This window comes from Trachypithecus francoisi, unplaced genomic scaffold, assembly GCF_009764315.1.
Source record: "Trachypithecus francoisi isolate TF-2019V2 unplaced genomic scaffold, Tfra_2.0 Lachesis_group3, whole genome shotgun sequence".
Taxonomy (NCBI): domain Eukaryota; kingdom Metazoa; phylum Chordata; class Mammalia; order Primates; family Cercopithecidae; genus Trachypithecus; species Trachypithecus francoisi.
In genome coordinates, this window is record NW_022681468.1 from 84,086,616 (window position 1) to 84,109,587 (window position 22,972).

General features: G+C 36.9%; 1 protein-coding gene, 1 long non-coding RNA gene and 4 gene segments (V, D, J or C); 1 reads left to right on the forward strand and 5 right to left on the reverse strand.

Moving 5' to 3' along the window:
- Positions 1 to 17,079, forward strand: part of LOC117070040 — a 405,055-nt gene extending 387,976 nt beyond the window's left edge. Inside the window, exon 3 of the long non-coding RNA XR_004431754.1 lies at positions 16,990 to 17,079. This is a non-coding gene — a long non-coding RNA (uncharacterized LOC117070040). The remainder of the gene's footprint in view (positions 1 to 16,989) is intronic.
- LOC117070008 overlaps positions 1 to 22,972 on the reverse strand; it is a 677,437-nt gene that overhangs the window by 446,148 nt on the left and 208,317 nt on the right.
- Positions 1 to 22,972, reverse strand: part of LOC117070016 — a 705,780-nt gene that overhangs the window by 417,222 nt on the left and 265,586 nt on the right.
- Positions 1 to 22,972, reverse strand: part of LOC117070011 — a 387,464-nt gene that overhangs the window by 361,019 nt on the left and 3,473 nt on the right. The window contains 1 exon segment of the C gene segment in view: positions 15,645 to 15,650. Coding sequence covers positions 15,645 to 15,650 — 6 coding nt within the window.
- LOC117070014 lies at positions 8,149 to 10,291 on the reverse strand. The gene is made up of 2 exons (XM_033188629.1): positions 10,093 to 10,291; positions 8,149 to 9,811 (listed from the first exon to the last, which is right to left on the reverse strand). Exons 1-2 carry the CDS (start codon positions 10,247 to 10,249, stop codon positions 9,309 to 9,311), a joined length of 660 nt encoding a protein of 219 aa, XP_033044520.1. The 5' UTR covers positions 10,250 to 10,291; the 3' UTR covers positions 8,149 to 9,308.
- LOC117070020 lies at positions 16,150 to 17,756 on the reverse strand. The segment is given in 2 exon segments: positions 16,150 to 17,272; positions 17,434 to 17,756. Coding segments are annotated over 2 exon segments (414 nt in total).

Below are 22,972 nucleotides of genomic sequence, written 5' to 3' on the forward strand. Positions count from 1 at the left end.
TAGGTAAAGGAAAGGAAGAAAAAGGTGTAGGGAATAGGGGAGGTAGGAAATGATTAGGGAAGTGAAACTTGGAGAATGCAGTGTTAAGGGAGGTGCTCTGAGAAGACTTAGTACATCGGTGTAAGGGTCCCGGAACTCTTGAAGCCATAACACACTTAATAAGAGATCATAAAGTACAATTTGTCTAAAGAGGATAAAAGTGTATCTTTTTTTCCTGTTTTCTGTGGAACTTAAGTGGAACATAAGCTTAGTGTCCCCTCTCCAAGAAAGAAACCTAAGTTTTAAGGTGAAGCAGCCCCCTCTTGTGACTGACTGAATGAATGAACTGGGTAGCTATAATCAGGCAAAAGTCAGCCAGCAATCTTCTGACCCTTTTATCAGGTTTGAAGGTAGATACTTAGTTTTAATACCTCTGTACTCATCTTTGTTTTATCAGTCCTCTAACACTCCAATAAAGGTTTTAACTATTTTTTAAATTAATTTGTTATTTCAATAATATTCCCATTGCAATTCTCAATTGCTGACGTGGAGTTAATTTCTCTTTTGTTTCTAATCATCCCATAATTAAAGGCTGGTTCAAAAGCCCATACTATTCAATGCTTATAAGAGATATTGGCCTGGAATAAGCACTCAATAGTTACTTGTTTCATGAATGCATAGATGAGTCATAATTGACAAATTTACTGAACTTATGCTGAGAAAATCTTTAAATTATTCTATATGCACTCTTTCAGTTATCTGGAATACATTTGGAACCAAAGACTACAATGGGGTAAACATGGGGTCAGATTTGTAGGCAAAAATTCAACGATAGACAATAAATTTCCCCAACATGGGTGTGAAAAATCAAGCTACAAAGACATGGAGTAAAAGTCTTGGTAATAATACTCCATTCATTTAAAAAATATTCACTAAGAGCCTACTCTGTACCAGATCATAAAGATGTAAGTTAACAGGACAGTATTGCTGAAAATATAAGAAGAAACAGACAATTACTTAAAGTAGGGAGGACTATATCATGTTGTTATATTAACAAAGGGAGAAGAAAAGTAATGAACACAATTTCCTTTTTTTTGCTTTTAGTTTGATCACCTTTATTTTTTGGAAGACGATTGAGGCTACTAACAGGTGATATTTTTAATGGTATTGAAAATCATTAAGTATTTTGCATAGCTCTAAAGAATAAAAAATATATTTGCCCAATCTATTGAGTATTTGCAGAGTAACTTACAATTTAGAAGATTATATGATCTCTAAGATCATAACGGGTAAGGTTTTCTCCTCCTTTGCTTGATGAGAAACCAAAATAATGGGTTCAACCTATTTTAAACTTCTTTATCATTTACCACCATAAAATATTCACAAATCTATTATTAAAATTTTAAATTTATCAAAACTTACACACACAAGAGAATTTGATACAAGGCCAACACCCTCACATGATGAATACTCTCAACAATCTAGACATGTAGAAAAGAGTCCTTCATCTGATAGAGTATCTATAAAAATATCCAAGGCTAACATTGTAATTAATGGTAAAATACTGAACATTTTTTTCTCTGAGTTTAGGAACAAGATACATTATCACATTTCCATTTATTTTCACATTGGAATAACTGGTATCAAGTCAGGAAAAAAATAAAATGCATAAAGTCAGGAAAGGAAGAAGTAAAACTACTTCTTCATAGATAACGTAATTTGAATATAGAAAATTTAAAAGAATCTGTAAAGAAACTACTAGAACTAATGGATGAATTCACAGTCATTGAATAACAAATTCCATTCTATTTCTAGATTCTAGCTAAAAGCAATTGGAAAATAAAATAAAAATGCCATTTACAATGAAATAAGCAAATGAATGAATTTAATTAAGGATATGAAAGTTCATCAAAATGAAAATTATAAAACATTAATAAAAGGAATTAGGGAGGACCTAAATAAATGGAGGGCTATATTTATAAATCTAAGGAATCCATAGGTTAAATTATCAGTTTTCTCAACCTTATCATAAACTCAGCAAATCTGAATCAAATTACCAGAAACTTGTTGTGGTAGAAGTTTGAGAATCTGTTTTGTAATATCTATGGAAATTTAAATCCTATAACAAGTTAGATAACCTTGAAAAAAAGGTGGGCGATAGCTGGAGGAATTGCATTTCCAGATTTCAAGACTTATATGAAACCTCAGTAATTAAGAGAAAATGGCCTATTGATATGAGAATTGTTAAAAAGACGATCTAACAGAATCATGTCCAGAAGCAGATGAACACACATGTAATGACTTGATTTTCTCCAAAGGTGCCAATGCAATTCAGTGGGGGAAGAAATAGTCTTTTCAATATAAATATATATAAACACACACACACAGACACACACAGACACAGACACACACACACACACACACACACACACACACATATTCCAGATGGGTCAGAAACCTAAATGTGAAGAGTGAAGCTATAAAGTTTTAAAAGAAGACACAGGAGAACAACTGTATTATATTAGAAGTGGACAACAGTATTTTTTAAAGTACACAAAAAAACCCTAATCATAAAGAAAGAAAAATAAATTACAGTGGAGACTGCAGTTGACTCTTGAATAAGTTTGGACTGTATGGGTCCACCTATATGCGAACTTTTTTTCAATAAATATATTGGAAAAATTTTTGGAGATTTGCAACAAGTTGAAAAAACTTGCAAACACACAATGTAGTCTAAAAATATCAATAAAATTAAGAAAGAGATATGTCATGAATGTGTAAAATGCATGTAAATACTAGTCTACCTTATCACTTACTACCATAAAACATACACAAATTTATTATAAAAATTTTAAATGTATCAAAACTAAACACACAAACACAGACCGTATGTGGTGGCACTTGGAGTCTGGAGAAATGCACACAAACTTAAATATGCAGTATTAAATCACAACTGCACAAAATTATAGTACATACTGTACTACTGTAATAATTTTGTAGCCACCTTCTGTTGTTATTGCAGTGAGCTCAAGTTTGTGAATATCTACTTAAAATGCAATGCTAATTATCTCCACATGAGCAGTTCATATCTCCAGCCACTTGTCCATTGTAGTAAAAAGTCATCTCTCACAGTTCTCACATACTTTTCACTGTGTTTAGTCCAATAGGGTAAACCTTGAATAACACCATGGGATCCATACAAAATTCCACCAGTGATGTTGGATGTGCTCCCAAGAAGCAGAGAAAAGTCATGACCTTACAAGAAAAAACTTAATTGCTTGACATTAAGCTGCAGCTGCAGTTGCCATTGCCTGCAATTTCAGACAGATGATTCGTCTTGTAAACAGACTACATAAACTTACAGAACTGCTATATACAGTATGGTACTATAAACATATTTTTTCTTCCTTATGATTCTCTTAATATCATTTACTTTTCTCTAGCTTGCTTTATTGTAAGAATATGGTGTATAATACATACAACATACAAAATATGTGTTAATTGACTGTTTATGCTATCAGTAAGGCTTCTGGTCAACAGTAGGTTATCAGTAGTTAAGTTTTGGGGGATCCAAAAGTTGTATACAAATTTTTGAATGCATGGGGGTTGGTGCCCCAAACCCTCATGTTTTTCAAGATTCATCTGTACATAAGGACCCAGAAGTCCAACCCCCACCTGGCAGTTTGATGATCCTCCCTGCCCTCTGATGTCAATGAGGCTGAATGGGGACACTGGATTCTATCTCTACCAGATAGTGAGGTGGTGTTCCCCTTCCCCTGCTGGACTGGCATTAGAGAAAGGAGATAAAACAAAAATTTTAAATAAGATCCCGAGTTTCAAACACAATACTTAAATGTTCAGATTTCAATAAAAAAAATGTACTCAATATACTCAGAACCAAGAAGATCTCAAACAGAATTTTAAAGAGACAATCAATAGGTGCCAATCCTGAGCTGAAAGTGATGGTAAAATTACCTGATAAAGATACGAAAGCAGCCATGATGAAAATGTTTCAAAGAGCAACTACAAACATGCTTGAAACAAATGAAAAAACAGAAAGCTTCAGGAGGAAATAGAAAGTCTAAGTAAAGAAGTAAAATACATAAAAAAGAACCAAGATATAAAATGGAAACTTTAGAACTTAAAAATATAGCTGAAATAAAAAGTCCACCAGATGGGCTCAATAGCAAAATGGAGGTGATAGAGAAAATTATTAGTGAACTGGAAGATAGAACAAAAGAAATTACTCAATCTGAATAACAAAGGGAAAATAGAATGATTTAAAAAAAATGAACCAAGCCTCAGGGAATTGCAGGACTATAACAAAATTCTAACATTCCTTTCATCATAGTACTAAAAAATAAAGGGGGTAGGACTGAAAAAGTATCAAAGAAGTAAAAGCCAAAAACTTCTCAAATTTGGCAATACACAAAATATAGCAGAATGCTGAGTTTAAAACGTCAGTCCCCAAAGGTCATTTATACAACGTATATGAAATTACAAAATTATAACAATGAAGGACAGATTAATAGTTCCCAGGGATGAAGGAGGGGATGGGAGCAGACAGGAAATTAATATGGCTACAAAAGGACAACAGAAAGCACCCTCGTAGTGATAGAAATGTTCCGTGCCTTGACTGAGTCAGCGTCAATATCCTGGTTGTGATATTGTACTATAGTTTTACACACTGGAGTAAACTGAGTAAAGGATACATATGATCTGCCTTAAATTTTTAAAATATATGTGAATTTATAATAACCTCAAAATTTTAAAGTTTAATAATACATGCCAACATTATTAAGTACCAGCAAGGTTATGGAGAATTGAAACTCTTTTCCATAATGATATAACCTCAAAAACGCCTTGGAAGCTTCTAATAAGGTAAAGGTATGCCTGTCCTATGGCCCAGTGATTCTACTACAACAATAAAACTTACATAAGAATGTTCAACAATTTCACATGTTCACAAAAAGACTTACATAAGAACATTTATAGTACCTGTATTCATCATGGCCCCAAACTCGAAACAACACAAATTTCTGTTACCAAAGAAGTAGATAAACAAGATTGCATATTCATACAATGGAACAGTGTTCAACATAAGAAACACATAAAAATGTAATGTATGATTTCATTAATATGAAATTCAAGAGAAAGCAAAACTAATCTAAGGCAATAGAAATCAGAATAGTGGTTATCTCTAGGGGTAGGTATTGAGTGAAAAGAGGAATGAAATAATGCCTGGGTTGGTGGAAATATTCTGCATCTTGATTGGTGGAGGATTATTACACAGGGATGTGCATAACTAAACATTCACAAACATTTGATGAATGTTAGTGCACTTTACTGTATGTGTATTACGCCTCAATACAAAAACCAAAGAGATATACTGACGGAACTAAATATGGTGACAACACAAATACTGTATCTTTCCTAATATCAAGACCACCTAGGTTTCCCAGACATTTCTTATCTACTTTGCTGAAGGTCTTTCAGGCTTTTGAATCAATTCGAATAAAGTAACCACAGGCTTGTGCTTTGCTGTTGGGCATCAGAAAGCACTCAAGTCTCCTAATAATTTTATTTATGTATCAACCTGTACCTATGAATGTTATAAAAAACATGAGTTCAACTCCACTGGGTCTGCATAGATTTCTCCCTTCATTATTTATTACTTTTCCCAACAGTGAGAAATCTGGCTCTCATGATTCATCATCTATTATATATTTTACCTATATACATTTGTTCAATCCAAATGCTCACATAAATTAGTTTAAGAATTGCTAACCCATACCCCTTGACAAATAAATTTATTACCTACAGAATGGTATTTGTGTGCCATTCTTTTGCCTTTTGTCTTATAGTATCTACTCAAAATATTGTTTTCAAAAATTATTTAGGTTAGTTATTTTCTTCCACATTAAAGACAGTGTCACTGTGTTTACATTATTCACTATAATATTGTTGGATGCATTTGTTACAGTTTCTATTTCTTTTGGGGTTCCACTCACATTCTAGTTATCTTACACAGTAAGATTTACTTTTTGTGGTATACAGGTCTATGGTACAGTTCTCACCAACCCTTTGATCTGTTTCCTATCTTTATAGTTTTGCTTCTACTCATATGTATTAATAATATAAATAAAGTCACACAATATATAGTCCTTTGGACTTAGTTTCTTTTATTTACCAAGACACGTTGAAGATTCATCCATGTTCTTGCATGAGTCAATATTTCATTTCTTTTTATTGCTGAGTAGTACTCAGTCATATGGATGAACCACAATGTGTTTAACCCTTCTCCAGTTGAAGGACATCTGGTCATTCCCAGGTTTCAGTAATTATGAATTAAGCTTCCATAAACATTCACATGGAAATTTTTATGTGAACATAACCTTTATTTCTCTTGGCTAAATACGCAGGAGAGAGATTGATGAATCATATTGTAAGTGAAGTTTAACTTTATAAGAACTGCCAACCTGTTTTACAAAGTGCTGAGCATTTCTCTTTCCTATCTCCAATGTATGAGAGTTCCAGTTGATGTGTAGCCTAACCGGTACTTGAGATTGTCATATATTTGAACTTTATCCATTCTTACAGGTGAGTAGATGTAAGTTACTTAATATCTTGAGGTTTCAATTTCTTTCTTTATAAGTTGGAAATTATAATACCTGCTTCATAAAGCAATATTATCCTTACTTGTTTTTAATCTTATCTCCTGTGAGTGAGCAAGAAAAGCAGAGATGTGGACTAATGGACCCCATCATTGTAAAGGATAGAGAATCACTCTAACCACTCTAGATAGCATGGAGATACACATTGGATGTGACAAAAAAAAAGAAAGAAAGAAGGAAAGAAAGAAAGGAAGAAAGAAAGAAAGAAAGAAAAAGAAAGAAAGGAAGGAAGGAAGAAGGAAAGAAAGAAAGGAAGGAAGGAAGGAAGGAAGAAAGGAAGGAAGGAAGGAAGGAAGGGAGGAAGGAAGGAAGGAAGAAAGGAAGAAAGAAAGAAAGAAAAAGAAAGAAAGGAAGGAAGGAAGAAGGAAAGAAAGAAAGGAAGGAAGGAAGGAAGGAAGAAAGGAAGGAAGGAAGGAAGGAAGGGAGGAAGGAAGGAAGGAAGAAAGGAAGAAAAGCATGATTAATGCCTTCTGAAGGAGGTCTTTCATTTTATTTTATTTTTATTTTTTATTTTTATTTTTTTGAGACAGAGTCTCACTCTGTCACCCAGGCTGGAGTGCAGTGGCGTGATCTATGCTCACTGCAACCTTGAAGGAGGTCTTTTAAGCAGATTCTACAGATGTGTTTTTGTACAGTAGTCAGGTGCAGTCTTTGTGAAAACCTTCCAAAAAAATCCTATGAAGAAAGGGTTTTGGAGGAACAAGCCAAACACTTCAATTTGACACTAGAGTCAAATCGAAATTGTCAGTCCACCCCTTATTTCTGTACATGGTGTCTCCCAGACAGAAAATATTGGAGAATCAGAGGATGAGAGCCCCTCACGTGTGCTTAATAAAAGATACACTGGGAATAAAAGAGAAACAATCAGTGAGGGAAACCAAGAAATATCGGACCATACTTTCCTGAAATTTGGTAAAGAATCAAAATGAGATCCTAATTATACTGGTAAAATGCTGTTTGTGTGTGTGTGTGTGTGTGTGTTTTTCCTTCTTATGTGAATCATCTCTGGCAGCTGTTTTGATGGATGAAATCATTCCCCTACTGGCAGTAAAGGTCATTTTTTGATCTTTCCAGAATTATTTATGAGGTCTTTTATAATTCATGTCTATTTTCAAGTGCTTGTGATTTTGTTAATTAGTATTATTTTTTACTTTGGCGTGACTGTAGCAGAAACACACAGAAAATGTACAAAAGGAAAAAGAGAAAAGAAGGAAAACTTCTTGGGAGAAGTCAGACCCACCTGCCCCCCACCCCCCAAAAAAGGTAATAGTTTGAGAGGATCAGTGTGCAAAAGGGCCAAGACTATGACAGAAGAGGAGAAAATAATTTTTACAGTAATTTTAACATAACTGTTTTTGGCACAACTCTGAAATACCCTTGGAAATGTTATAATGGATGAAAACAACTATTAAATAATTATGGTGCTCTTAGAAATTAACCTAAACATGCATGTGCTCCCATCCATATTTTTCTATATGCATGTTATTTTGTTTTATAAGTGGCATAGTACTATTTTGTGTTTGACTTTGTTCATTCGATAAATTAAATTAATTCCTATGTCACAACATTTTCATCACAACAATTTTATGGCTACAAAATGTTTTATTAGAAAGGTACAAAAACTTTATTTGACCAATATCACTTGATTTTAATGTTTAAACTCTCCAATACAGTTGTATTTTTTATCCTCTCTTTCCCAGGATAAAAATCTTTGTTAAGTACGGAGAAATAAAGTAATTGATGAAATCAGTGAACACCCTTTGAAATCTGTGGCTAATATTTCCCGGTAGTTAGACCAATGAACATGGCTAGCAGAACTTGAATCATCAGCTTTATCTGGGCTTGGGGAATATAACTGCAGTCAGAAGAGTGAAAGAGAGACCATGCCTAAATCTCTTCATGGGTCACTTGCAGTTTCGTCTAAACTCCTCGTTTTAAAAAGAGCTCTCTTCACTCAATTCTCTGGAAAGGTGGTTACGGCATGCATAATCGTTATGCTATGTTGGACTGCATTGCATTGAAGCAGATGAGTTCTACAGAGGTGACTCTTCAGGGAGTTGGTCGTAAACTTCTTTTAAGTTTTGTGTACTTAATGAAAAATGTTTAATTTTCAAATCTTCCACAATACAATTGAGCTAAAACCTTAAAGAAACTGCTTGGAAACCTCCGCTACCACCCAAACAGGGGTCCCAAACCCCCGGCGGCGGGGAATCCGTAACCTTCTGTGGCCTGTTAGGAACCCGGCCGCAGAGCAGGAAGTGAGCGGCAGGTGAGCATTACTGCCTGAGATTCGCCTCCTGTGAGATCAGCAGCAGCATTAGATTTTCACAGGAGCCCGAACTCTATTGTGAACTGCGCATGCGAGGAATCCAGGCTGCTAGCTCCTTATGAGAATCTAACTAATGCCTGATGATCTGAGGTAAACAGTTTCCCTTATGGTTAGGGGGATTCCTAAACCATCCCCCACCCTGCTCCGTGGAAAAATTGTCTTCAACAAAACTGGTCCCTGGTGCCAAAAATGTTGGGGACCACTGCACTGAAAGATGAACTCAGACTTTTTATATAAATATCTGTATCACAATTTGTTAAAATCCACCGATTCTTCCTAAGACAATTCGAATTCTTTGAGACACCTGTGTAGAAGAAAACCGGTAGTTAAGTTTTAGGAAATAAAACTGCTAAACTCTTCCAGGTCTTAACAGAGTGAATTTCTACATGCATTCCTACTGCCATAGGGAGGAGTTGCTCGATATCCTCACAGACATTGTGACTTTGGCTTTCTCTGGCTCCTGCTCTTTGGGGAGAGTAGGATGATCTGCTCCTGAAGACCCAGGGCAAGATTTGGAGACAGGCAGCAGGTGCTTGGGGAGCACTGTGCCCTGCGCAGAAGTAGGTTCCTACATCTGTAGTCTGGGTGGCTGTGATGTGCAGGGAGCTGTTCTTTTTTGCTTCGCCAAACTGAAATGTCAGTCTTTTCTGCTTCTTCACTTCTCCACTCTTCACTAACAGTATCAAAAAAACGGGATGTCCCCCAGGCCTTTGCTTATACCACTGTATATTGTTTAAAGTAGTTGAGGAATTGCAGTATGTGGTGAAGTCCTCTCCTTCTTGTACATGCTGGTACTGAGGAATTTGCATTATTTGTTGTCCATTCACCTCTGTTTAGAAAGACAATGGGAAGCATCACATAAAATCAGAGTAGATATTTAGTCCCTGAGCTACACGGGTCTCTCTCACTTCTCTTTTCTTTTTTCCCTTTCTGTCCCTGTTTCCCTTCCCATCTCCCTCAACCTTTATTCTTTTTGTCTCTTTCTCTCTGTTTCTGTCCCTTTCTCTTAATTCTTGTTCTTCAAACAGAAAGTCCATTCCCTGCCTGCAGATACTTCTCTATCCTGTTGGATTTATTCTCTGGAAGCAGTCAGGGACATCTCAAACTCACGTGACAATTGCATCCATAATACCAACACTGAAGTGATGAGTAGCATCTCCCTCTCCTTCCTCTTCATCCAACTGCTCCTAAATGGGTTGCCTGGTATAAGCTTCTTCCAGATCAATAGAAATAGTTGCAGTCTATTTTGGAAAGCAGATGTGTGCATTTTGGAAAGAAAGGGGAGGTGACTGCAAGTTAAGAAAACCAATCAGACTATTTTGCCCACCCACTTCAGAGGACAGTCTATGTTTGCCGATGCTGCCCCCTTGTGGCTGGACTCAAACATTGCTCATTTGACAATATATTCTTGTATTAATAAAGTTGCTTTGTAATTTAGGTGGTATGTATGTGTGTCAAGGATTGGAAGAAAAGAGCTTACTGATAGTGACATTGTTCAAGGAGAAATAATTTGCCTCTTAAAATGGAGTCTGTGATTTAAAACTAGGGCATCCAAAGAAAAGAGAAAGTTCCATTTTGTCGCTTCCATTGTCATTAAGAATCATCTTGTGCCATGTAGCACGTGCTTGTAAGTGCGCCAATGGGACATATTAGGTCACAGACATTTTAATACATGTGAGAGACACTTGTGATTTATTGTTAGACAACCCATTACCTCAAAACAGAAGGTAAGAAATACATATTTCTTTTTTGTCACCCAGATTTCCCTGGTAAACTATCCAATTTAGAAATCATAGCTACCACCCCACTATGTTACTTTTACATATGCCAGCAGTGACGAGGGAAGACATTAACATAATGAGAAAAAAGTCTTGTCTAACAGATAATCAATTTCTATAGGAAGGCTTCCATAAACAAAACGCTTGGATAAAGTAGCTTTCTGTTCTGATCTGGCTGATAAACATCTACAGTGTGTGGTGGAAAAGGTTGGAAGATAAAAACAGAAAGTAACTTAAAAAAGCTGCGGGCTCCCACAGAACTTCAGCCACACTTATCACACTGTTTATACCTGTATAATTACTGATTAATTATCTGAGTTAGCCTTTTTGTACCTTGAAGGTGTGAACTGTATCATCTTCAAGAAATGCACTGTCTTATGTGGTAGCTACAAACCACATGAGGATACTTACATTTAAATTAAATAAAATTTAAAATTTAATTTATCATGCACACTAGCCACATTTCAAGTGCTGAGTATTCATATGTGGCTAGTGTCTATGCAGATGCAGAACATTTTTGCTATCTTTGAAAATTCTACAGTACTGCTCTAGAATGTAGGGTCTATGAAAACAATGAATTTTGTCTCTTTGATTTGCTGATGGATCACTAGTATAAACCTGATATGTGGTAAGCCCTCAATAAGTATTTGTCTATTATTCACCAACATGTTCTACTCTGATAGCTGGTAAATTGTAGATACTCCAGTGTTCGTTAAATGAAAAAAAAAAATGTGTGTTTGTATATATATTGCGTCACAGTTTAAACTCAAAATGTTCCAAAAAATATTAAAATATTTGAACCATATTCAATACCATATTCAAATGGTATTGGTTGACCACGTGCCCTTCTATAAAACAATCAAGGTTTTGTTGTAGCTATTTAGAAATAGTATCTTTAGGAGATACTAGTTTCCTAAGGTTGTCGTAGCCAACAAACTTGGTGACTTGACAAAAATTTATTTTCTTTACAGCCCTACAGGCTAGAAGTCTGAAATTAAGGTGTCAGCAGGGCCGTGCTCCCTCTGAATGCTCTAGGGGAGAATCCTTCCTCATCTCTTCCAGCCTCCGGTGGCTCCAGGCATCCCTTGGATGTGGCTGCGTAACTGCAACCTCTACTGCTGTCTTTAGATGGCCTTCTCATCTGTGTGTTTCCTTTCTTTTTTTTTTTTCTGAAAAAAAAAAAGTGTGTGGTAGAAAAGGTTGGAAGATAAAAACAGAAAGTAACTTTAAAAAGCTGCGGGCTCCCACAGAACGTTACCCAGGCTGGAGTGCAGTGGCTCACTGCAACCTCTGCTTCCCAGTTTCAAGCGATTCTCCTGCCTCAGCCTCCTGAGTAGCTGTGATTACAGGTGTGCACCACCATGCCTGGCTAATTTTTGTATTTTCAGTAAAGACAGAGTTTCACCATGTTGGCCAGGCTAGTCTCGAACTCCTGACCTCAGGTGATTCGCCCACCTCGGCCTCCCAAAGTGCTGTGATTACAGGCATGAACCAACGTGCCCGGCCTCATCTGTGTGTTTCTTAAAAGAACAGTTGTCATTGGATTTAGGGTCTACCTGAATAATCCAGGGTGATCTTATCTTAATATTCTTAACTCAACTACATTTGCAAAGACCCTTTTTCAAATAAGCCCACATTCACTATTTCTAGGGATTAGGACATGGACATATCTTCTGTCATCATTCAACCCACTGCAAGAAATCTAATGTCTTTAAAGTGTTGCCATGTAAATGTATTAATGGCAGAAATCTCAACATTTTGTGTAGGGTAAAAAGTGAATCAAAATCTGAATTACTGCATGAAGTGGAAACAGACCAAGAAGCAGTTTTAGGATGTGCTGAAAAATGACAAATCTCGTGAATTAAGATAAATTTTTGAAATGCGTGCCACTGGGATGCTTTTTTCTTCCTTATGAATACTGGATTTGGATCTCAAAATGAAGACAAAGTTAACAATTTTAAGGCAATAAGGACTCCTTCCCCATTCAAGAAGAGCAAGGAGTGTGGAAGGAGCACCTATGTGGGCTTTAGAAATCCTCTTCTCTTCATCCAGGGCAACAGCACTGGTGCAGTTTACGTAGGAGGTATAAACTGAGACAGAGGAATCTCGCCCAGGTCAAGCTTGCCCTTTCCCAACTAGCAGCATGGCCTCTCTTGTAGCCTCTCTCTAGGTCTTATGGTTGGAAGTGGAAATTTACTAAAGGAAGAGAAGGGAAGCTGGCCGTGCACTGGTTCCAGGAGTAAAAGAAATCTCTGCACTTTTAGACGGAATCTCTGCATTTCCTTGTAGGAAACGTTTCCATTGAATATAAACATCTGATAGCGCTCAGTGGCAAATATTTTTGTCAAAACAATTGTAAGAGAGGATCAGATTTTAAAATATTTATAATAAGATGTTACAAGTGTTATTCTATGAATTCTCAGATAAAAAATTAAAAATGCTGCCTGAATTGGGCCATAAAAGGTGAGTAGACCTGTGTGCATATTACAATGGGAAAAATATATTCTGGGAAAAGAGGACAGATTTAGGAAAGCCCTTAATATTCACAGAAAGGGTTAGAATTTAAATATGCATATATAATATATATGAAATACATATTATGTAAAAATATGTTACATATATGAGAGAAGGATGGAAGATTAAAATAGAAGGTAAATGGGATTCTGTAGATGGCCTTGTATTTTTTTTTTTTTTTTTTTTTGAGACAGAGTCTTGCTCTGTCACCCAGGCTGAAGTGCAATGGCACGATCTCAACTCACTGCAAGCTCCACCTCCTGGGTTCAAGTAATTCTCCTGTCTCAGCCTCTCCAGTAGCTGGGATTACAGGAGCATGCCACCACACCTGGCTAATTTTTGTATTTTTAGTAGAGACAGGGTTTCACCATGTTGGTCAGGCTGGTCTCGATCTCCTGACCTCAGGTGATCCACCTGCCTCAGCCTCACAAAGTGCTGGGATTATAGATATGAGCCACCATGCCTGGCCAGCCTTGTATGTTTTAGTATAGAGTTTCAACTTTACAACTTCTAATGGTTCCTCATTACCCACAGGGAGGCAGGAAATGATCTTATTAGATACATTTTATAATGACTGTAGTTGCCATGTAGAAGTTAGATTCAAAGAGTTGAGACTAGAGGCAGGAAGACAATTAGGAAGTCATTGCAATCATCCAAGTGAGAGATGCTGAATGCCTGAATTAGGAAAGCAGTAAGTAATAGAGAAATAAAGAAACAGATATGAGCAGTATTTGGAAGTTCAAATTGATATGACCTTGATAACTACTGGATTATCAAGGTCATGTGTTATGCTTCATTAGCTCTCTGATACCTATCTGGCATAGGAATATGTTTACTTAGTTAGCTCTTGTGGGAGTTAGTATCCAAAGATGCCCCCAAAATCCTGCTTCTGATATTCATGCCCTTGTGTAGTTCCCTGCTATGTCGAGTCTGGGCTGGCTCCATGACTCAATTTTAATTATATTTACAGAGGCCCCTTTTCCAAGTAACGTCACATTCATGGTTCTTATGTGTGCGTGAGAATGCAGTAGAAATAATATTGTGGCAGTTCTGGCCTAAACATTAAAAATGTCTGGCACCTTCCACTTTTGTAATATTGGAAGCCCTGAGCCACCAGGTAAGTTGGACCCTAGAGAGATCTTGAGGAGAGACCACATGCAGAGGCCATGTGTAATGAAAGCCCTGAGAATAGTGGGGATGAGAGATGAACCCAGCCTTCCATATTCCCACCAAAGCTCCAGGTATGGCAGGGAGCTCCAGGGGTTCTAGTCAGGTAAGTCCCCAGAGGACCCTAGCTGCAGTCAACATCACAAGAAGCAGAATTATCATGAGATAGTAAAATGGCACTTGCCTAAGTGAGTTGTAGAATAGTTTGTTATTCAGCAAGCCACAAAAGCTCTGGAGTCCAATGAAAAATAGTCTTTTTGAGAACTTGTGAGAAATCAACAATAAAAATGTACGCTTCCTCTGTCTGATTTCTGCTAGTCTGTAACAGCTTGACCTGAAACATCTGCCTGTTTCACCAAACTTCTTTTCAAAAGCCATCCTTGTGCTTCTGCACTGGCACAGAAGACCTGGTGGCAATGATCAGAGCTAACAAGAGCTGTGTGCTACCACAGCACAGGAGCACATGGCTGATTGCTCAGGTTGGGGCCCTGCAATCAACAGAGATCTGTGTCTCTCATTTAACATGATTTTTATATTTCACTCACTCTTCTCATTCCACGTGGCTAAACTAACAAAATTTACAAGAACATGCCTGTCTGTGTCTATAAATAATCAGAATTTAACACATTATTTTCAGTTGCAGATCAGTTTTAGAATCCAAAGAGACTGAAAACTTTGGTCCATATTTATTTGGTTACATACAGCTTTCATAAAGATAGGGATATTTTTGTAAGGACCGTGCACTACAGATTTACATTTCTCTTGATCGTGTGTGTGGGAAGATCTCTATCTCATTGTGGCTTAAGGCAGGCAGAGTTCTCAAGGAAGTTGGAGTCATAGGCTGATTTCAAGCAGCGTCATTCCACACTGAAGTGTGGTATGAATGTAATTAATTTCTATGTGTGCTTTGACATACAGGATACTGTGAGGCACTGTGTTGCAGACACACACAAATGAGTCAGACGTTCATTTTTATTTTACCCAAGCCTTTTGATTCTATCAATTTAGAGTTGGTTCAAGCCTCAAGATCATTGCTGGAAATATTAGAAATTCTTCCACTGATCTTTATGCCAATAATAATGGAGAGCTGGTTTGGGAATTTGACTACCAGCTGGAACAGTGATCAGTCTTCTTTTGTGTAGTTCTTCTCCACCAACACTAGTGTACAGTGAACCATAGCTTCTCTGCACTCAGTCCTGTGCTATACCCGTCCGATTCCATATATGTTCAAATAGTATTACAAATTTAGCCACTTCCAATCTGATAGTCAAATAGATTCATTACCACCTTGTGAATAAATTTTGAAAAAAATATTTCTCTCTCTATGTATATATATCTAAAAGGGTCCAGTCTGAAAGATTTGTATACACTCCATTAGTATTCTTAAAATGTATTGGCTTTTTAACTAAATATGTGATAATAACAATAATGAGATTTTTAAAAAACATAAATCCACAAAAGAGAGAGAAATTGCAATAGCAGCATAATTTAGGAAACTGGACAGGAGCTGGATAAATAATTATTAATGTAGATGTTTAGAGAAAGTTGAAATTCTAGTTTTTAGATGAGGAAGCCCAGAAATAAGTTACTTCATCTTAATAAGTTACTTCATCCCCAAGAAATCCTGGAATTATATGCCTCTAGAGTACCAATGGGACCTTAAACTGGTGGGTTGTTTGGAAACCTGCAAAAGGAGCAGAGCACCAAACACTCAGCCTGCTTAATACACCTGGAAGTGACAAATGAAGAGACTTCGATAATAGAGTTCAGTTAGTCTTCCAATATCACAATCGTGGTACAAGCTGGGGGATAGAACACGTTAATAGTGAAAGTCCTTCATCAGTGCTCCTTTATAATATTATGAGTGATATTTAAAAATGAAAATAGCCACATGTGAGAAGAAATAAAAATGCAAATGTTCATGTAGGGGGAAAGTTGAACTAAAGCAAAACCAAAATCCCCAATGGATTAAAGGAGGCAGCGTCACCTGTTCTGGTATTAAACATGCATATTTCCATGCCAGGTGTGTGAGGAAGGGGCATGCCGACATGCTCCATTTGTGCTGTGATAAAATATAATAGAAGAATTCGTTTTCAGGACATAGCAACAATGAGGGGATAAATATTACTGTTATTTACCCAGATTGTTTTAGATAGATTTGAGTAACTATTGGGTTCTTTCAGAATCATGCCAAAAGAGCAGGCAATGGATCTGACTCCATGATGTGGTTAATGTGTTGTTGGGAGCTGGGGTTAGTATTGTTTAGTAACAGCCCAGTTACCAGGTCATGTGTTATGCTTCATTAGCACTCTGACATCTGTCTGTCATAAGGAATATGTTTACTTAATTAGCTCTTGTGGTGGTTAGCTATGATCACTAGCGTGCTTATTTTTCCATGTTAGCATAATCCTCTTGAAAACAAAAACTGTAATTCAATGGATTTGTCTTTTCCATCCTACTCATGGTTTTTTGTCAATGCTGGTAATAGTGCAACACCAGACACAGGTTTGCGTATGGGCTGCAGGTGCCTGAACAGCACTGTGCAAAGGCACAGAGGTATGTGGCTGAGTCTTCAGGCTGGGATCCTTTGATGTACAAATAGCTGTAACCCTCCTTGGTATTAAGAGTGACACTTATTCGTCCTTTCTTCTTTTCATCCCCATTTAAAGTCATTACAAACAAGGCCTTGGGGATTTTTGCAGTTTCCCATCTGTACCAGTGTAAGGCATAAAAATTGCTGGAAGGGAAGCTGCAGGTGAAGTTGGTGTTGTCTCCCTCCTGAACACTCAGTGACTGGGGACTTTGTTCCACGTTCAGTATGCTGCTCACGCCTGTTTTAGAAAAAAGAGTCAGACATAGAAATTGGTCTCTCTACAGAGTTTGCATTTTCTTCACACATCCCCCAAATAAAACCTAGAGTGTCTGACTGCATCCTCCTCTTTCCTCATCATCACCCCAGACTAAGAATGTCTCCCGTAACCCCTGGACTTACAGTCAAGATGAAGCCAGAGGATTAGTAATGGGGCTGCCAAAGGATTCTTCTCCATGTTTCCTGCCCATGTACCCTCAGCAGAAAAACGTTTTGCAGTCAAAATCTGTGAAAGTATTCTGCTTCAGAAAACAGGATTCTGCATCTGGTTGCCTAACCAATCAGAGACCAGCTCCTATAAATGTCCTTGAAACACTCTGCCCTATTTTCAGTTTCCTGTGGTTCACAAAGAGGGGTCGAAGTAACTGCTTTCTTCAGGCCAACTTCATAAACTTTGAGGAAATCCCCCATGAGTCTGGAACACAAAGATAATTGACAACCTTTCAGAAGTGCGCTGCCTAACTGTGGACTGCTATTATTCAAATTTAGAGGGAGTTACAAGTGGGATGGCAATTTGTGGCAGGAAAAGCACTTTTCTTTGAATCCTCAAACATTAAAAAACAACTTTTGAATCCCCAATTATTCTAAACGACTTTTTTCTTTATGTACATTATTTAATAAGAAAGACATGCCATAGAGACATTACTGTTTCCAATTTACAAACAAAAAATAACCCAAAGCTCAAGGAGATTAAATAATTCACTCAAGGAGATTGAATAATTCACTCAAGGTCAATTACCTAAGTGGCATACTAAGAATTAGAACACATATCTGTCTAGCTCTAGACTTTATGATATTTGCAATCTGATATGCCACCTACATTTGTGATGCACCATGAATGTTTTACATGTTAGATATGTTCTAAAAATAATGGAAGTCTAATTTGTGGATATTCTTTATAATGGCTAAAAAATGAGAACAACCCAAATGTCCATCAGCTGGTGAATGAATAAGCAAAATGCAGCATATTCATACAAGATATGAATGGTATTCGACAACAAAAATAAATCAAGAATAAATAAAATAAAATAAGCAAAAATGAAATAAATAAAATAAAACATCTAACATATGCTACAACACAGATGAGTCTCAAAAATACTGTTTTAAGAAAAAGAAGCCAGACACAAAAGATTACATATTGACTGATTCCATTTATATGAAATGTTCAGAAAAGGAACATTATCTATAAAGACATAAGCTGGTTGCCTGGGGCCAGGGTTGGGTTAGAGATTAACTATAGTTTGGCATGAGGGATCTTTCCAGAGTGTTGAAAAGTATTTACAAATAGATTATGGTAATAGTTTCATAAATCAGTTATTAATTAAAAATCATTGAACCATACATTCAAAATGGATGAATTTATGGAATGTAAACATACTCCAATAAACTTGTTTAAAAGTAAATAAGAATAATGCTGTCTTGCTTCTGTCACAGTCCAGATATAATGTTAGTTTGATTCAATATACATGTATTTTTTAAACAGTAATTTTTGTGCTTTGAATTTTCCTAGGAGCTCTGAGGAATTAAAAATTACAAAGCTATAGCCTCATCTAGGGGAGAGGAAAAGAAAGAAAAAAAATTACAAAGCAACATTCCCTGTTCGCTGTGAGCCCAAAATATAATTGGAGAAATAAGACACATCCAAGGGAAATTGAATAGTATAAGAGAGCATTAATTAATGTTTTCAGAATATAAATTCAACCTCTAGGTATTTTGTGTATGAAGTGCCTTTAAAACCTTTCCAGTGAACAACTGAAATAAGCAAAGGAAACAGCATGGGGTTTGTACTAATATCAGAGGACAGCACTTTCCACATATATTTAAATCATATTCTAAAAAATTAGAACAGGATTAGAAAGTATCTCAATGGTTAACTTCTAGCTTTCCTTCTCAGGAAAGGAGATAAAGGTATGGGTAGTAAAGGAAATCCTGGAAGCCTCAATAATGACTCTTAGTTCAGAAGCATGAGGACTAGAGTTAGGGATGGCTGCTAGACAAAAAAAACATTCTTTTTTTTTTTTTAATTATACTTTAAGTTCTGGGGTACATGTGCAGAATGTGCAGTTTTGTTACATAGGTATACACATGCCCTGGTGGTTTGCTGCACTCGTCAACCTGTCACTTACATTAGGTATTTCTCCTAATGTTATCCCTCTCCTAGTCCCCTACCCCCCGACAGACCCCAGTATGCAATGTTCCCCTCCCTGTGTCCATGTGTTCTCATTGTTCAACTCCCACTTATGAGTGAGAACATGCAGTGTTTGGTTTTTCTGGTCTTGTGATAGTTTGCTGAGAATGATGGTTTCAAGCTTCATTCATGTCCCTGCCGAGGACATAAACTCATCCTTTTTTATGGCTGCATAGTATTCCATGGTGTACATGTGCCACATTTTCTTAATTCATTCTCTCACTGATGGACATTTGGGTTGGTTCCAAGTCTTTGCTGTAGACAAACAAGACATTCTAATCAAGATAGTTTCTTCTCCAGATCACAGCATTCAGATAACTTCATCTTAGGAGAGTGAAGGCATGGTCACAATCACTCAGAAAGCCTACATGCTGTGGAGCTCATTTCTGGGGAGAATACTGATCCACTGATAAATTCACCCACAAGTTGGAGGAGCAGTGTCCAGACCAAGAAGGACATACCTCTAACAGCAGCGAGAATTCCTCTATCTATAATAGTAGGACAGACTTCTACAAGGTATAGCCACACATTTGATCTGAAGTAAAGGCCAAGCCTGTTGACAACTAAATACAGCCTTACAGAGAAAGTAAACAATGAGATTCTCTTTCTGGAAGAGTGCATGATCCTAGTTTCCTTCCTCCCCACTTTGGCCACAGGACAGCTCAACTAGTAACATCCATCTTTATCATTCTTAACAGCCTAATATATCAAGGGAGGATTCTAAATGCACTCACCCTGATAGTAAAGGGAAACAAGGTCAATTTGCTTTCTCTGTTTTGAGCAAATAGTAGGCCTGTATATCTACTGTTATGCAAAGAGTGTGTGTGTGTGCACAGAATTTTTTAAAACATAAAAATATATACATATACATGAGTCCTCTGAAAAACTTTTGCAACATAAAAGATAAGATGCACGCACTACAGAGAAAAATGCCTCAAAATTTTTTCCACTTCATCTCCCTAGTGAGGGATTTATAGATAAAATTTTTAGTAAGATTATTTATTAATTCCCCCAAAGTGTAAAAATCAACCAATGTAGATAAACCAAAGCTAGTATTCAACTATTTAGCACTTACATATTTAAATATTACATTAAGAAAGTTATGGGATAGAAATCTTGACAATTCTGGATAAATAACACAAAGATAAATCCAGCTTAAACTTGCATCTAATATTTGCGTTGCACGGACTCTGGACATAATTTTACCTTTTGTGCATTCATTCAACAAACATATATTGACTGTGTCTCCTGTGTGCTAGGCATTGTTCCAGGCATGGAGAACATGGTAGTGAAGAGATAGAAAAGGGGCTAGACTGCAGTGAGAAGAAATTAAATAAATGAGTTTTTATAAAATAAGATAATTCTATACAGTGATAAGCTCTATAAAGACAGTATAACACTGTAATGAGTTGGAGAGTTATTCTTGGGTTGAGAAAAGGTATCTGCTCTAAATAAGGTATGGAGGGAAGGCTCAACTCTGACACTTTGTGATGCTAGGCAAGACATTTAATCTCTCTCAGATTCAATTTCCTTTTCTATAAGTAACCAGTAGCTTTCTGTTGGTACTGGGCTAAGCATTGGCATTTGTCCTTTTATTTATTTCTCAAAATAACCCTTTGTAGTAGGTACTATCAATATCCACATTGTAGGGATAAGGAAATTGAAGCATTAAAGTTATTAAGTAATTTGCTTAAGATAATTCAACCAATGAGTGGTAGGTCCAGAAATCCAATCCAAGCCTATGTAATGGTTATGCCATTACGTTATAAGTAATGGAAAAAAAAGAAATTACTTTTACACCAACTGAATAATCATTTAGTTCAATAACTTCTGTATCTTAGGCACTCAACCAGATGCATTCAATATAGAAAACACTGGGGGGTTGGGAGGCACCATCTGAAATTGCACTGCAGTCTATCTACAAGATAAAATTCAGTATTTTTCCGAGGGGCATTTTGCAATTTGCATAGCGTATTTTATGTACTATAATAAATATCCATGTTCTATCACGTTTCTTACTGTTAGCAGGAAATTAGTCGCATTACAATGCTGTATTGGGAGGTTGGGAGGCATATGATAACATGGAGAGTATGTTATACAGTGTTCCCTACAATGGCTTATTTTTACCCATCATTGACTGTTGTTCTCACTTCTTAGGATATTTCTATACTATAGTAAGGGACAGAGCAGTAGACAAACTCACTTCATAGAGAAAATCTTCCCACCTTGTGCAATAATGCCAATCTTTGTTTCCAAGGTATTCTATTAGCCCCAAACTAGCCCATATATTATATTTGCCACTTTGAAATCATTCACCCTCACATATTCGGGGAAAAAAATTTTTTTAATGAAATTTTAAAAAAATCACAGCCAGTCCTGTTGAATTCTGTCTCACATGATCACTACAATGGGAAGGTTACTGACACTGGTTCAGAAATGTTAGCTCCTGTTGCAACCAGGCTTCACCACAGCTGAGCCCATGAACACTGGAGGGCAGCAGGGAGGCCAGTGTAAACCTCACCAAACAGTTTAGTGGGAACACCAGGTGGCAGTGCTTCAGAACTTGCTGCTTTAGTTCTCAACACATGGACTATGCCAGAGCCTGATTCTCAAAGAAGGAAAATATAATAGAAAGATTTCGATAAAGGCTTCACAAGGTGGTGACTTTTGCGTAAAGACGTAGAGGAGTTCAGAGGTACACCATGAAGTCTGGTGGGGGTATAGCATTGCAGGCATAGTGGGCAAAGGCCTTGATATGGAAGCCCACTTGGAGTGTTTAAGGAATAGTATCTCATCTTTCCCTCTACCGTCTTGTGCTTCACAGCACACTACTGTAGAAGAGACTCACTGATACATTCAGCACTCTTAAATGCTTAGTCGATGATTTCTTCCATCTGTTGATCCTGAGGCAATTTGTGCCCAGGTTTGGCATCTTGGCATCCTCACTGAGAAAGCCAATGCTGCTGCTTTGGGGCTGTTTGCTTCTCCATAGTCCAAACTTTGCTTTTTAGGAGCCCTTTAAGATGTTACACCCTGCTTGACTTTAGTTAGAGATGCTTTTCAAAGTTAGGGAAAGTTGTGTCTCATTTCCCAAATATGAAAAACTGGAACACTAAAACCTATCTCGTAGGGTGTACGATGCTTAAATTAGGTAATGAATTTGAAATGTATAAATAGTGCCTGACATATAGTATGGCCAATGAATATCAACTTTCTTCTTTCCTAGTAAAATCTGCTTTTCCTTCAGTGTTCCAGTCTAGAGCCTGTTACTGCTTTTTCTTCTTCCATTGAACATGGTTCAATGATGGGAGTGTTAAAAGAAAAACTTTAGACGAATTAAATTTTACAGAGTTTAATTGAGCAAAGACTGATTAGAGATTCAGGCAGCCCCCCACCAGACCAGAACAGATTCAGAGAGACTCTGGCACTGCCACATGGTCAAAGAATATTTATGGACAGAAAAAGTAAAGTGAC

Excerpts from the sequence above, each read along its gene's own strand:
- LOC117070014 (XM_033188629.1), bottom strand. The coding sequence starts at position 10,249 with ATGCACACATCTGCTTTCCAAAATAGACTGCAACTATTTCTATTGATC. Across the intron at positions 9,812-10,092 it reads ATTATGGATGCAATTGTCAC|AGGTGAATGGACAACAAATA; the intron begins GTGAGTTTGAGA and ends CTTTCTAAACAG.